The sequence below is a fragment of the Nothobranchius furzeri genome, chromosome 15, assembly GCF_043380555.1.
Source record: "Nothobranchius furzeri strain GRZ-AD chromosome 15, NfurGRZ-RIMD1, whole genome shotgun sequence".
Lineage (NCBI taxonomy): Eukaryota > Metazoa > Chordata > Actinopteri > Cyprinodontiformes > Nothobranchiidae > Nothobranchius > Nothobranchius furzeri.
In genome coordinates this window covers 38,812,705-38,829,795 of record NC_091755.1, presented here as the reverse complement: position 1 = coordinate 38,829,795, position 17,091 = coordinate 38,812,705, and the positions used below count along the sequence as shown (strand labels likewise).

At 42.4% G+C, this 17,091-nt stretch overlaps 1 protein-coding gene across 1 annotated transcript in view; it reads right to left on the bottom strand.

Annotated features, from left to right (window-relative positions):
* Positions 1-2,870: 2,870 nt before the first annotated feature.
* Positions 2,871-17,091, bottom strand: part of LOC107390420 (trypsin) — a 20,945-nt gene continuing 6,724 nt past the window's right edge. The window contains exons 2-5 of the mRNA XM_015967106.3: positions 13,779-13,935; positions 10,135-10,276; positions 9,788-10,054; positions 2,871-6,277 (exon numbers count right to left, since the gene is read on the bottom strand). Coding sequence (XP_015822592.2) covers positions 6,107-6,277; positions 9,788-10,054; positions 10,135-10,276; positions 13,779-13,935 — 737 coding nt within the window. The 3' untranslated portion in view covers positions 2,871-6,106. The remainder of the gene's footprint in view (positions 6,278-9,787; positions 10,055-10,134; positions 10,277-13,778; positions 13,936-17,091) is intronic.

Genomic DNA, 17,091 nt, shown 5'->3' with positions numbered 1-17,091 from the left:
CAGCAGGGATTTTGGCACACCCAGTAAAACAGAACAGAGGTAAGAGCTGAAACCAGAGCTCCTTCTCAAGTAGGACATCAATTATCCATTCTGTTGTGGCGGCCAACACCTATCAGGTGTGATGCAGCATGTTTTGATTTGAATTGAGACACCCAGTTTTGTAAGGGAATCCCAGCTGACTGAGGCTTCAGCTTCGTAAGGAGACGACCGACTCCTGGTAACCATTACAGAGAGGGAGTCCGGGTCCATGCATATTTCATGGTTATTCTAATTTTGGGATCATTCATCAGCTGTTCAACAGACCAGAAACAAGCTGCCAACAGTTACTTACTCTGATTTATAGGATTTAGACTTATTTTTCCTGTGGCTTATTTACATAGCCGTTTCTCTTGGTCTTTCTGTGGTTGTCACTTTAATATTTCAAATTTAAAAAAAGTTCTAGTTTCAGAGAAAGATAACATGGGTAAGGACCAGTGTTGGGAGTAACGCCGTTTAAGTATAATGGCGTTTCTAACGGCGTTCTTTTATAGGTAACGGAATAATCTAATTAATTACTTTTCCCGCCGTTGCAACGCCGTTACCGTTACTGGGGACGGAACGCTGTGCGTTACTATGTGCTTGTCGAACGTTGAGCAGAGGCTTTCCGACCGCCACACTTCAGCTGCAGCCAGGGAGAGAGAGGTGTCGGTAACGCACTTACAAACACGATGATGATTGGCCGGGTGGGCGGAGACCCTCACCGTCTCAGTCGCTGCATTCTGTAGACACAACGGGAATAACTCCGTTTAAAATAACCGCGTTAATAAAAAATGTCTTTCTGTAACAAGCAAACTAATTTATTACGTCTTCTTTTATCAAAACGTCGTTCCTGTTACTGGTAAGGAAATGCGTGCGTTAAGCAGCGCGGTGTGTTGAAGCTGTCATCAGCTGATCAGGAGCTAAAGAGGCAGATGTTTAAGAGCATCACGGCCCGTGAAGAACGAGGAAGACGTGATGAATATCTACGGCTGCAGACCCGCCGCAGATTTGTTGCTGCAGCAGCGAATCTGCGGGTCTGCAGCCGTGCCCTTAGCGTGACAGCGGGACGTCCCGAAGGTCCGCTCACCTGTTCACCGCTCAGACGTCCTGATCTTCTACCTTCCTAGATCATCCAGCTGTAACCTGTTCCTGATCATGTCTTTAGTCCCGCTGTAACACTGATGCATCAGTCTCAGACGTCATGGAGCTCAGGTGTTATTAGAACTACCTGTGTGTGTTCACCACCCAGCTTCAGCTCTTCTGTGGTTGGGTCTGACCCAAGTTAGTAAATGTAAGTCCTCCATCAGATCTGTGCCTCTTCTAGTGTCATTTTAAATGATTTTATATATTTATTTAACCGTTACTAGATTACCAGCAACACAAATGCTACTAAAAAGACACAATTATGTGAAGCTGGAAAAATTAGAATACTGTGCAAAATTACATTTATTTCTGTAATTTAACTAGACCGAGAGACCATTTAAAGGCTCGGGAACCTTTACAGGTGTTTCTATTTGCAATTTTAAATTTTAGCTGCTTGGTTAATAGTCTAGATTAGTGTAATGTTCCTATTAGTAGTTCCTCCTGTTAAGTGCTTATTTGTTTAAATTATTCAGGTTTATATAAAACATTTGGACATACATTTTATTATGTTCAGTCATTAGTCATTTATATTTTACTATTGTAGTAATTCTTGCATGCTTTAATGAAAAAAGTAACTAAGTAGTTACTTTTGTTGGTAATTAATTACTTTTATGATCTTGTAACTCAGTTAGTAACTGAGTTACTTTTTTGACAAAGTAATCAGTAACTATAACTAATTACTTTTTTAAAGTAACGTTCCCAACACTGGTAAGGACAATATGCACTTCTCAAAAGGTTTAACATATCGTTTTACATCATCCTGTGAAAAGGTATTTGGCACCTAAATGTAAAACCTAGATCTAACACTCTTTACTTTCATCTCATTAATTTTAGCTTTTAACCCAAATGTTTATGGCTGTTTCAATCACACACTTCTAGCATTTAAGGATTGAGAATTTCAATACGTTTCACCAGTTTTTATCACTCATTTTCTAATGTGAGTTAAAATATATTTAATTAAATAGAAAGTTCAGATCCTATGTGAAAGGTAGTTGACCCTTGAACATTATGACTCATTGTAAAACCCTTAGAAGCGATGCCTACATGTGATAACTAGTAACAAGTCTGTCACATCACTTTGGGTTGTTATGATTGTCAGAACAAAAGATGATCAAAAGGAAACATTTCCTTCTTTTTACTTGGCCAATGAGACTTTAGATGCAGTTCATAAGGTGAAATACTTTGGCCACATAATCAGACAGGACTTATGTGATGATGATGACGATGATGATGACGAGGAGGAGGATGATGATGATGATGATGATGATGATGAAGATGGTGACGATGATGAGGATGATGTTTTGCATCAATGCTGCAGAATGTATGCCTCAGCAAATTTGCTAGCTACAGAGGACATCTCGACTAGTAGAAGCTAACTGTTAGCATTAGCAACTCCACCGCAAAGCAGAACTCCTGAAGAGCTAATGGAGTCAGTGGTGGAGTCGTGTTGCTGTTATCTAGTCTCCTAAATATGATTGAGAAGGCATTCTTTATTCTATAAACCACTGCAAGTGTATTAAAAATGTGAATGGCGTTCAACAGAGTTGCTCAAATTCTGCCACATTGGAGGGTTTTCCAGCCTGAAAGACCTGTTTAGGGTGAAAGGTCAGACATTCTTCATCAGGATGCTCTGCTAGAGAGCAGAATTCATGGTTCCATCGATTACCGCAGGTGGTTCAGGTCCTGAAGCAGCAGAGCAGCTCCAGACCATCACACTACCACCACCATGTCTGAGTGTTGGAACTGTTGGACTCCAGATGGAACCAGACGCCTGTCTGTCTACTTTCCAAACAGCCTGAGATATTTTGTCATGCACATAAAATGAGACACGAGGGGTTAAATAGATAAATCAGTTTATTAGTGTGTATAAAACAAAGAAACACTGAACTGATATTGTCGTTTGAATACACACAACCCCCTTTTCTTTCACCAGACTCTCAAAAATGGCCCAGCCAACATTCTTCAGCGTGCCTTCTGCATACTGCTAAACGTAAAACACTACAACTTTATAAAGAAATCATCATGCGAGCAACTATATGTTCAACCAGACTAAAAGGGAAACCCCTCCCAAAAAGAGCCTATTTTATACAGCTACCCATACGGAACACACAAACTACTACTACAAAGATACCCGTAATATTTCACTTTTAAATGAAAGTAAAAACCCTGTTTTTATATATGAGTGGATAAATGACCCACTCCTAGAGGGTCTAAATGAAGACTATTTGTTTTTATTAATATAAGAAATGAGAACTTACGGATGGGATGTTCTAATCACGTTTTCATTTATTTTGTAACTCATGGCATTGGATTAAGTGACAATCAATTATTGATTAATTTGTTATAAAATAACTTGTAATTTAAGATGTAAACTAAACCATTTAAGCTGTTAAATTTTAAGTACGTCTTCCTTCTTTTTGGACAGACTTGATGAGACTGTAACAGCTATGATGGGGCTTGTGGTGGTATGGCACCTTTATCTTGTCTTAGGAATGTGGCTGGTTGGCTGAAGTATTAAGGTCTACGATGGCGTTAACATCACAGAACATTCTATCATACAATTCGCCACCTCTACATGTTGCTGTAAGCCGCTGGTTAGCCGTGTTTCCTAGGTAAAATGGGAATTGCATAAACTTGCCCTCACATATACCAGTGAATGATAAAATGGAGTTAGCTTCTGTTTTAGTTAAATTAACAGGTAGGTTTGCTTGAGTGGCAAATGCCAGCTGCAGAAGACCACAACAAGTGCCTCTCCTGTCAGCTAAGAACAGGAAACTGATGCTACAATTCACACCGGATCACCAGAACTGGACCAGAAGAGACTGGAAAAACCTTTTCTGTTCTGATGAGTCTGGATTTCAGCTGCAACATTCAGATGGTTGGGTCAGAATTTGGTGTCTCCAACATGAAGAAAAAAAAGATCCATTCTGCTGCGGCAATGGAGCTGCTGTTGATGGTGTAATGGTGGTGATGGGGGGTTCTAGTTCCACTTTGGACACTCAGTCCCACCTGAGCCTGGCTTAGACATCACAGCCTACCTTATGGCGCTTACACATTGGCGTCAGCACGGCCCCAAAAGGTATCGAACGGCACCGGAATTTGGTTTCATACACAGGTCAGATTTGCATTTTTGGTGCAGAGGCGACTCTTTTTCTCAGACCTCCTCCTCAGCGGTCAGACTGGGACCGAGGCGACACTACGGACTGATTGGCCAGCTGAAATTATGCCTACCAACTCCGATCTGCAAGGAGAATGAGTCAGCGGGGGGTTCCTGCATGCGTGATTCATTTTCATGTCTGTAGCACAGAGCTGCCGTTAAGTGTGGGAACGGGAGAAGAGAATAGCCGTATGTGTGCGTGCACATGTTCGCATCGGAGCTCTTGTTCCAGCGAACAGATAGTTGCTCAGGGGAGAAATCTGTGTGTGTGTGTGTGTGTGGCACAAGATTATAATTATAATTATAATAAGATAATATTATTTTATTATAGGATAATACAATAATGTTTATGTTTATTTATTTGGCAGACGCTTTTATCCAAAGCGACTTACAATTTACAACCTACAGGGCATGTTGTGATCTGTGGGGGAAACCGGAGTACCCGGAGGAAACCCACGCATGCATGGGGAGAACACGCAGCTCCATGCAGAAAGGCCGCAGCCGAGTTTAGAACCTGCAACCTTCGTGCTGCGAGGCAACAGTGCTAACAACTGCACCACCATGCAGCCCAATAATGTGGTTCAGAGTCTCCAAAAGCAACACAGCTTATGTCCGCCTTTTGTTTACCTTATGGAGCGGACTTTCCCGCGGGTATTAAGCGCCGCCCACAGGCTCAGGGATTTCCACATTCTTGAGAAGTCCCTCGGATTTGTATGTGAACACTACACCACCCGTTCGAGACTGAACTCACGCCATCCAGCCCCACCAAACCCCGACCATGCAGACGTTAATGTGTAAGCACCATTAGAATTGTTGCCGACCATGTCCATCCCTTTATGACCACATGGGCTAATCTTCTGATGGCTACATCCTGCAGGGTCATGTCACCATGTCACAAAGCTCAGATCATCTCGAACTGGTTTCTAGAACATGACCATGAGTTCACAGGACCGCAATGGCCTCCATAGTCACCAGATCTCAGTCCAGTCCAGAACCTTTGGGATGTGGTGGAATGAGAGGTTCTCATCATGGATGGAGCTGATGCTGTCATGTCAGTATGGACTAGAACCTCTGAGGAATGTTGAGTCTAAAACGTTAGGGAACTGAGGCAGTTCTGAAGGCAGAATGGGGTGTTAGAGTTACTATTTTACCTTTAACACCGGCGTTAAATTGTCAACTCCATAAGAGCTTATTTTTAACATTAAATCAGGGTTTAAACACCAACTCTCCAAAAAAGTTAAATCAACTGGTGTGGACCCATATTGACACTTTAAAAGTGTTTAAATCAACCCTGACAGTGTTATTTTGAGCATGCTCAATTAGCTGAGTACCTAATAAAGTTGCTGCTTTGTTTTTTATTGGTTGACTACTATAATACTGGGCCTTTTATGGTTACTCTGGTATACTTTTAACCATATTGCCACCCGACTGCATTGCCCCAATCCTGCATTTCATTATGACGCTGTTGTTTCTGTGGGGAGCGCATCTGCCCTGTCTAAGGCAGATATGAATGTTTTGGTCATCGTAATATTCCATGTGTGTATCAGAGTGCAGTTTTACTTATTCTAACTGGCAAATTGCCAACGTATTAAAAGTGTTTGCTCGAGACGCAGACATCGGTCTTCTTCCCTAGCCTTCGTCAAAACATACAAACAGTTAACAGAACTATATTCCAAAAATGTGTAACTATCCCTGAACTCAAATATGCCCACAGTACTATGAACATGACATGAGAACAAAGAAGGCACCAATGAAACAGGAAAGTCACCACTGAGTTAACACTGAGCTCTAATTGGTTTTACATCTGCTGTAGAAGCTGAATATGGTATTGTCTATCCACCTGCGGAATTTGGACACGGAGGTGTAGACTCCAGGAAAATTTGCTTGAGCACAACCTCTTCCCCATGACACCACTCCATAGGCCCGGCCAGCACACACAAGCGGGCCACCTGAGTCTCCCTGGAAAAAAAAAGGTGCTGAGTGAGTGTCAGTGATTATACTGTCAGACCTCCTAAAACGGCCTTGGTTCACTGTGCAAGACAAGTTTATGTCAGGTGGTATTCTGCCTTGTTAGCAAATCTCATGTAATCCCCTTCACACCTAAACCTTTTCACTGCTGTAGACCTCACTGGGTTGTATCTTTCTCTCATTTTAAGTTGCATCCCCTGTGTAATGTGTTTACTGGCCGAGTTATGCTTAAAATAAAGCACCATATTTAAAACAGCTCTGGGGGTCAGTTTTTAAAGCTACAACATCAAAGCGGCACATAAACTAGCTTAAAACCTTTAGTCCGTGCCTCTCAACCACATGCTAACACAGTATGGCTATGAATATTTTGTGGAGTTAAAACAACAAAAGAAAAGTAATGAGTGGTTCTCTCACGTTTGTCTAAAAACCTCCGCCAACTAGCACGGGTCAGTCCCAGACCAACGACTGGACCATCCGGTTATCTGTCTCACCAAACAGAACACCACTGGTGTGAGAGGTTCTCCACTCAATAATATCAGAGAAGGAGAAACACTCGGCTGCTACCACTTCAACTTTAGGACAAACTACCATTTGAAGTCACGGACAGCAAAAGACCTTTGGACCTAAGAAACGGCGACTGGTGTTTAGCTCTATCTCGTTTACTCTGGCAATGCAGGTTCCAGAATCAGGTGGAGGTGGCCTGGGGACTGCGTTTGTGTTTAAAAGCTAGCTTGTTTTGGATAAGGCGTTGTAGCTTTAATGTAAATGTTTAGCCAATCTTTCATTATTGGTTAGTTTTGGAAGGCAGAGTTACTGATCCACAATCTTGTACATTTGAATACACATTAGTGTCTATAGAGCTCCGGACGTCACGTGACTCTAAGAGAGTAGACGCCATGTTGGCATGCAACAAAGGTAAACAAAATGAACGGGATCGGGTTGGATTTTACTTCGTCGGAGTTTACTTCACACTTTCAAACCAAAGAAATTGTTTTATATAGTCAGAAATTAAATAGATTAAGCATCTCTGACCCTTACCGTGCCCCTGGGACACTTTTTAAAAACGCCAGAAGCTGTTGGAGCGGACCTGGCCAGGGAACGCCTTGGGGTTTCCCTGGAGGAGCTGGCCCAAGTGGCTGGGGAGAGGGAAGTCTGGGCCTCTCGACTTAGGCTGCTGCCCCCGCGACCCAACTCCGGATAAGCGGATGAAAATGGATGGATGGATGGACAAATAACATAGATTTACATGTAAGTAGTTGAAATAGATTGCTGTGCTGTTTGAATGTATAAACTGAACGCCAAGAGAAATCACTAGTCTGATTTTTTTCTGTGAATAAAATAAATATGTCAGGCAGGAGCGTCTCAGGATCTGTCTGAGAACTGTCTCGGTGAGACTGATAATAGCAATCCAAAGTGCTTTTTATGTGTGATCTGACAATTGATCAACCATTGCTTAAAAATTAAATACAGCTTAGCCGGTTAATTGCTGTGATAATAAAACACGCAAACGGCAGCACGCAGAACTCACGAGGCAACGTTTACGTGTCGTTTACTTGTTGCTATGAGTAATAAGACAGAAAAAGCCCCGCCAAAATAAGTTCAGGAAGTCCACTAAGAATCGTAATAAAAGCATTTAAAATAAATACCATACACAGTTGAGGAAACGTCGGTTTAAGTACCTGATATGAAGCGGTCGCTGCATATGCGAAAACCTTTACTCTCGGGGTCCCACAGCTTCATTTTAGCCCGGTCACTAGCGCGTTTTATTACAATGATCCAACGTTTGCGGCGTTCCGGATCTTGGGGAATCCTGTAGATGGCTCATTCCTTATGTCGTCCACGTCTGTTCTGCATCCTGGGGCACAACAGGAATCTACCATATTTCCCATTTGATTGATTTTTCTGACAATAACAAACAGCCCAGCTGCGGGCTTGTGCCTGCCAAGATGGCGCCGTTTCGATTTGAACTGTTGCACGCCAGGAGAAGTGACGTCAACTCCCGGAGCTCTATAAACAACTTACTAAAATGTTTGACAGTCGGGGCTTAGCTGCAAAGGAAATATGTTAGCATATTTTGTACAATCTCCTTCACACAACTGTGACCTTAAATAGTTGATGGGGTTATGAATGCTGACTGGGGGATCCACACCTAATCAGGCCTCCCATATGGGGTACATTATCACACATTGATCCCACAATTCCCCATCTCTATTAGAGAATAAAGCCTCAGGTTTCATTCAGACACCCTTCAAACCTCTGACTGATTAATGTTAGTCAATAAGGACTCAGGAAAAAAAGCCACCAGACAAAAAGGATTCAGGAAAAACAGCTTCAATAAAAAGTAGGGATTTGGTTTGACAACTTTTTTTTCCTGAAGCAGTTTTCCCTGATTCCATTTAGTTTGATGGTTTTTTTTCTGAGACCTTTTTGACTAGCACTATTTAGGCAGATGTCTAATGGGTTTTTGAATCAAACCTGAGGCTTTTTTGTCTATGAGCTGATGTTTGACACCTGAGACCTGAGGATGTCCTCACATGTACACCGTACTCCCACGACACACTGGCCTCAGGGACGGGTGAAGGAGTACCACTGACACTATCTTACCCAGAAGAGACAGACAATGACATCTTCTTGGAGCTACTTAATGAGCTACTAGATAGAGAAGCTTCTAACCAGTTGAGGGCTAGGACCTTTTTCTAAGTAGCACCTTTGCTAGGTAGCATTCAATACTGTGCACAACCAAAACACTTTGCTGTATATGTGAAACTTAAGCTAGACATTCAATTTAGAATCCTGGTGCTACTGATCTGTTGAACTATTTTCATTCACTTTATAATTAGCACTTTTGGATTAATAAATATGGTTAGAATGAAAATGTGGGAATCAGAAAAAAAATGCAAACTTTGGGGAAATGTAAAACCGACTGGCCCTAAGCTAAAGCACCTTACAGGTGGTCAGTCTTTGTTCTAAAATAAGTCAGCTGAGGTGGTCTGGGTATCTAACTGGGATGCATCTAAACTGCATCCTGGAGGTTTTCTAAAAGAGCTCAGGACATAATTTAGCGGAGGAGTTCAATCAATCAATCAATCAATCAATCAATCAGTCACTCAATACTTTATTAATCCCAGAGGGGAATTAGAGTTTCAGTACACACAATTCAGAACAAGAATTGGTGACTGTGGTCATTCGCAACCCGAGTCGCGCTACCTTCACGCGGACCTTTAGGTAAGGTCCATGGTTGAAAACACCCTGAGAGCCCCTGGGAGGAGCTCGAGACTTTATCTGGGGAGAGCCATGTCTGGGTGTCCCTGTTGGACCTTTGACCTCTGTTACCCACCCTTGAATGAACATCAGATTAGCTGAACGGATGAAATATGACAGAGTTCAACTGTAGAAATGGTTAATTTTCCAGGCACAGCAGCATGTACCCATTTAAACAAACAAGTATTACTTTTTTCTTTCTTTCATGTATCCGTAAAGCATTAGTTGAGATGTTCTTACTTGACAGGCGTCCTTTCCACCAAGCTCGTAACCAGCACACAGCATGTTATTTGTGACGCTGCCGTTGAACGACTGGCTGCTGTTACATGTTTCTGTGGAGACGATGGGAAGCTTCAGAGTTTGAAGTGAGGCTGGAATCTGCGTCCCGGTGGGGGTGGTGTATCCCCATCCTGACACTCGACACATTGTGCCCTCTGCAATGGCAGCATCCTGCCTGGGCAGCAGGACGACGGACACGTAGCTGTTCAGCTCAATGGGGGCCCTTAGCTGGACAGACATGCATAGTTTTAGTGAACAGACAACGTGAGGACAACAGATAAATAAAACAGATGGTGTGTATTCTGCACCTTGATGAGCATGATATCACTGTCATACGTGATGCTGTTGTAGTTGGGGTGTGGTACCAATACTTGGGGGAAAACTTGCTGCTCTGTGCCCTCATACACAGTCAAGGAGAAGTCTCCTGCCACCACGATCATTTTGTCCACCCTGCGTTTAAGAAAAGTGTTTAAAATACACAGAACTGCTCTGCTACAGTCAGCTCATGGCTAGTTTCAGAGATGGTAACCTTTTCTTTGGATTACTAATAGAATAAATGAATAAACAGATGTTCACAATAAAAATGTGTGTGTTTTATAAACCTCGGTTTCTACAGAGTAGATTGCAACAACCTATTCCTGACTTTAAAACTGCTGACAGATGCATGACTGTTCAGCAGGGCAGCAGTTTCTGCTTAGTTTCAGTCATGTAGATGATTTGAAATTATTCTATGTTTATGGTTTATTGTCCAGTCAGCAGACTGTCTTTCTCATGTTGGACCACAGAAAACAGCCTACATCTAAATTTATATTCAGGATTTTTTTACTACATAAACAGGCAACGTTTACTTCTCAGTATCCAGAATAATGAAACGCACATGCAGTAAACCCCCGCTGATTGATTCTATCCACCAATCGGAGGGTCCCCCTAATAGTAGGCGTGAATTTGAGCCGGCCAATCGGTTGGCAGTGGGTGAGTTGGACCAGATCAGCCCAAAGCAGACTGCCTTGGTAAGAGGGCCGAAAAACCGACCGGTTGAGCACAGAACAATGCAAAACTATCTAGATGTGAACTCTTTAAAAACTACTCAGTCTGGTCCGTGCTGGCCCAAATGTGAAAGTGCCATAAGTGCCTCTGTTAGATGGTGAGATCATGTGGTGATGTAATCCATAACTTTAGAAAACAAAGACAAAAAATGAAAAAAACACAAGTGGATTTTCTTAAAACACAGGTTCTGTGTCACAAAGAGTAAATAAATATTCTCAGTCTGTAATCTGATACAGATGTAAACAATAAATAAGACTGATGTCACGATCAGCTGACTGATGTTTATGACACCCAGTAGTTTATGGGTTGAGCTGATATTGAGGGCAGCTGCTGCTCGCTGGTGCTGTGCTGAAATGCAAAGTTGTAGAAGAAGAAGAAGAAGAAAATATCATTTCTATAGCGCCTCTCAAGATAAAAATCACGAGGCGCTTCACAAAAACAAAAAATGTAAAAATATAAAAAAGAAAGAAAGAGAGAGAGTGAACAGGAAAGAGGGAAATCAGTGGATCCTGAGGAAGGTGGAATAGGTGGGGAGAGCAGAATAAAGAGAGAGTGGTGAAGAAGGTCATACAAAAGCCAGCTTGAGCAAGTGAGTCTTCAGCTGCTTTTTAAAGGAGACCACTGAGTCCACTGATCTCAGGCTCAGGGGGAGAGAGTTCCAGAGTCTGGGGACCACAGCAGCAGATGATCTGTCACCTTTGGCCTTTAGCCTGGTGCTGCACAACCAGTAGGCTTTGGTCACTGGACATAGCTAACCAAATTAGGGGTGATTTCCCAAATTGTGGAGCTGGTGTCACTGAGGGAGAGGTGGGGACACCCTGGACAGGTCTCCAGTCCATCACAGGGACATAAATCAGACAGTTTAGAGTCTCCTATCAACAAGACATGCACATTTATGGTCTGCAGGAGGAAGCTGTGGTAAACAAAGAAAACCCACACACGGAGAAAATACTAACTCTGAAAAGAAAGGCTGCCCCTGTATTTGAACCTGCAACCTTCTTGCTGCAAGGCAACATTCTATCATGCAGCCTCCTTCTAAGCAATGTGAAGATGAACTGATAATTACCAGTTTATGAAAACACATCTGCATGATAGACATGGTAGATCAGTTCTGTATGGATGAAGAAAGCACTTTTTGGTTTCAGGCTATTCTTTGTTTTGCTTCTGAAGGGAACAGAGCTTCTTTCTTTCCAGGGTCACTGATTTGCAGTGAGAAGCAGTCACAACGTTGCAAGTGAAAAAGTGAGTCAATAAGCCCTTTGACCTCACTGCTGTGGAGGTATAAAAGAACCAGAATGTAAAATTTTCACTAATTCTCCTGAACCACAGGAGAGCAAAACTGATCTGAGCTAAACAAATGTGTCTTCGGTCACTGTGTGATTGAGTTCTGTGCAGAAACGGTTGGGAGCCAAACAGCAGCAGAGCTTCTGGGGCATCTCCACAAAGCTGTTTGAGGGAGGGTCAGATGGGGTTCACTGATAATCTTTATTGTGTTTCACTGAAACTAAAAGCTAAGTGTGGATAATAAATTTTTTCTACCTTCCTGTAGATGCATTGGAGGATTTAATTATGACCAATAACATGTGATGATTCTATGTAAATATAGAATATCAACCTGATTGATCTTTGAACGTTTAACCAGAAGAATTTAGGATTCTTTGCTTAGTCAGGGATCAGAAACACACTTCGTATTAATTCTGACAGAATCAAGTATATAATTAACCCTTTGATGCATAATGGTCACTACAGTGGACAGGTACTCAAAATTGTTATTTATTTATTTTTGCTATTAAGCACAGCTGTTGAAGACTTTATTTTATGTGAGCCCCTCCAGTTGGGCTTCAGCAAGTCAAGCCAACATATTTCATGTTCAGAATGCACGCTGTCCACTGAGCTGGACATGTAATAAATTATTTGTAAATTAACAAAATGTTACAAAAAATATTTGTTGAAATTTGTTTCATTCACACCTAAAGATGAATGAAAATAATTGTTTAAAAAATCATGGTTGAAGATTTCATAATTCATGCATCAAAGGGATAATAAACTTTATTTTCTAGACTAATTATAATTCATGACAAGCTATGAATAACGATATGTGATGGAATGTGATGTGTGATGTGACGTGTATCAGAACCTTTGTATCTGGAAGAAACTGTGAGTTCTGGGTGTAAAAGAATTTGTTGTCTGCTATAAACTAGAGAGTTTATTATTTACAGAACGGCATCAGACGCAATCTTGTTGTGTCTACGTACCCTGATCCTGACTGCAGCATTCCGTAGGTTATATAATAAACGGTATAAAATATGGTGCTGACGTAATAACGAAACCCCAGAGATTGGATTACATGCCTTGTCTAAAATTGTCACCTACTGTATTTTTGAAGCGAATGGGATTGTTGTTCTTTTAATAGTGTGTTATCACGAAGCCCCAACACCACCATTATGCTTGTGTCACAGAGCACAAAGCTCCTCTGTGTTCAGGTGTCATTTTCACGTGTTTTATTTCAGCTCTGAGAATTCACAGGGTCGAGCATTTTGGATTGTCTAATGAAGTCCTGGACAAACATCGAGAGAAGTCAAAGTCATTTCAGGTCAATAGAAACGTTTTTTTACATTGTAATTTGATTGCAGAAACTGTGAAACACTTTCTGTTACCGGAGTTTACTTTACACGCTGATGCTGTTTTCACACAAGGTTAAGTAATCCAGTCCAATCCAATTTTATTTATAAAGCGCATTCACAAGGCATTACAACCAAACAAGGCGCTGTACACTAAAAATGTTGGTTAATTAAACCGGCGTTATATAAACGTGTCGAACACAGATAAAAGATAAAAAGGAAATGCAACAAAATTCCCAAAAATAACAGCTAAAAATCAAGATAACAAGAAAACTATAGCTCACCCAATGTTACAATGTGCTGCTGTCATTACCCAGAATTTATTTATCAAGAAGCCTCCACAGAAGTGTTGGTGGTACAACGTCTGCAAGGACACAATGTACTTGATGGAGTATGGAACTGGAGTATAGCCTCCCACTATACGTGGACTTTCCAGCTGACCTGTGACACAAACAGGAAAAACACAGTCACATCTGACTGGATTGGCAGAATGAAACACTTCAGTGCTTGATTGTCTCAGCAACATCAGAGACAACAACACAAGTCGGGAGGAAAACAACAGCGCAGATACCTTCAGCTCAGCAAATCGAAGCAAAAGAATCTAATCTCTGAGGTGTATTGATTTACAGGGAGGATTGATGTCAGCATCATTATCTGGTGGAGTACATCGTTTGCAGGAGACACTACTTGGATTTCTGCTTCTTATGTGAATAATGATCTGTAAAGGGACTCTGCAACAACTCTGTGGTAAAGCGCTGTTAGGAAACCTGCTCATCGTTACCCCAGCATGAACAGAAACATCTCCTGGGTTTGGGACTGGTTGCACCCTTTGTGCAGCGGTACCTAGGGAGAGTGAGTGGGTGTGTGGCGTTCATTCTTCTGTGTCTTTAGGTTGGATGTGTTTGTGAGTTGGCCATAGGGAGCCTAGGTCACGCCCATCTACCTCTGGACCACGGGTTTCCGGAAGAATGGAAAAACTGAATGCAAGTCAATGGGGCTAAAAACGCTATTTTCTAATTCCGCCATGGAGTTCACAAACGATGTCCGTGAATTTTAAAGACACATTTTGATACGAAGAACACGCTTATTTTCGAATGGGGGAAACATTATTTTAGATTTTGTGTGAAAATAAATCCAGGACTACAAATGCGCTTCACGAAAGTCATTGAGAAGACACGGAGAAAAACGGAGAGAAAATGGCTGTAAGTTCAGCAAACTTCAAATCCTTCCCACAGGAAGAAAGAACCACCATAAATCTGGTCATGTGGTAAGTAGCAGCTACGCTAGGGGAGAGGAGATTCTGTGGTGATGTCATATATGTGACGTCATGCTAATTACGAACATTTACAAGCTGATAAATCTCAAAGTACGTGACCGGCGTGGTCGAAACACCCATCACTACATTTAATTTAAATTGCAGTACAACATGTGCGATCCAGGGCGTAAAGCTTGGTTTATGCTTGACGCATTCACTTTCCGCGCGGTGATGCAGCTCGCGGATGGAACGCGCTTCACAACTCGTAGCGTTTATGGTTTGTGCGGCTCGTTTCCGCGGTGAGCCAATATTCTCCCAAACTGTAGGGGGTAGCATGGAGCTCTACAGCATGCATCCATCACTACACCATAGTAGAAGTAGAAATCACTGTTTACAACATGGCATTCCAGCATTTTTAACAGCGTCCTCGTCTTTTCCGACAGTGCGAGTCATTTCTCTCCAAGATTTATTAACAGCATGTTGATCACGGTGATCTCTGAGAGCTGAATCATACAAATGTCTGTATTTACGAACCTCTGCCGTACTAGTTCTTGCCGGTCCGCCATGTTTTTCCGCGTCCGTCCGTCCGCGTGGTTAGAAATTTTCCGAGGTGCGCGTTGCGGAAATCTTGGGCCGTGCGGAGACGCGGTGGAGGGGCGTGGTTGTTAAAATGATGCAAAATTACGCAACTTTTCCGCGCGGAGCCGTGCGGATCTCGCGGACGCGTCAAGCTTAAACCAACCTTAAGGCAAAGCGGATTAGAAGATAGCGTTTTTAGCCCCATTGACTTGCATTCATTTTTTCATTCTTCCGGGGACCCATGAGCCAACCGGAAAGGGAGGAGACTTAGGTTCCCTTTTAGGGTGGGCACTCGCTTTAACGTTCATCAGGCAAAATATGAACAAGTTCAGTTCACGTTCAGAAAAATAAACCACGAAAGAATTCATGAACGATCGTTCAATGAACTCGTTCAGGCACATCACTGAGGGTGAGAGCGATGTGACTGTTTGTCTGCCAGGTCGGGTTTTGGAGTCCGCCCCTCTCCTGGGACATCTCAGGCCGCCACAGCATCCTAAACTAAGCCCACTTTGTCCACGAGGTCAAGTCCTGTTAAAAATATTCAAATGTTCTAAATATTGCTGTTCACCTACTAAGCTCTCAACTATCAGGCTCTCCTCTGTGTGCGCGAGCTGCTCACTCACTATCTCCCCCTACTGAGATGTGAAGATGTGAAGTGGCACAAACCTGCTTAAGGTTTTAAAGGAGTCAGGCATTAATACAATGCTGGGAACAGCTTTATATTCATTTAAAGAAGACAATTTAAGACATGATATGAGGTTATATGCTATCAGACTATCCATCCATCCATTGTCTGAACACGCTTTGTCCTCCAGCGGTCAATGGGCAATCAGGCGAGGTACACCCTGGACAGAGAGCCAGCCCATCGCAGGGCAACACGGAGACACACAGGACAAACAATCACACACACACACACACACACACACACACACACACACACACACACACACACACACACACACACACACACACACACACACACACACACACACACACACACACACAGACAATTTAGACAGACCAATCAATCTAACAGTCATGTTTTTGGACTGTGGAAGGAAGCTGGAGTACCCGGAGAGAACCCAAGCATGCACAGGGAGAACATGCAAACTCCATGCAGAAAGATCCCAGGCTGGGAAGCGAACCCAGGACCTTCTTGCTGCAAGGCAACAGCTCTAACCACTGCGCAGCCCCTGCTATCAGACTATCATCCAGTAATCAATCTCTCTTTCTCTCACTCTCTCTCTCTCTCACACACACACACACACACACACACACACACACACACACACACACACACACACACACACACACACAAACACACACACCGCTCCTTTAGTCATGCGCTCTTCACATTTTTTTGCTGCAGAACCTGTATATTCTACACAAGTTAGCTTAAATCTTAACTCTGTAATTGCATGAACATACCTGTAGATGTGTAGATTGTTTACCACCCATCTTTGATGTGTACAATAATTACTTTAATTTCATTAAAGTGAGCATGAAGTTGGTGTGGAGGAGTTTAAACTGATAATTTTCCTATAAAGACGTCTGGAAATTGGCTTATCTCAGTGTGCACCATCATCCTTTGTATGAGGCTGTTGTATGGATGGCAGTGTCTGTCTGGATGGTTTTTCTCTTTTGTTCTCTATGTGTGTGTGTCGTTTGTGTCCACACATTCACTTCACAGCTTCTTTCTTTGCCGCTTCACTTTATATTTTGGGATACATTAGTTCCATCGCAAAGTTTTCCTTCTTGGTGTT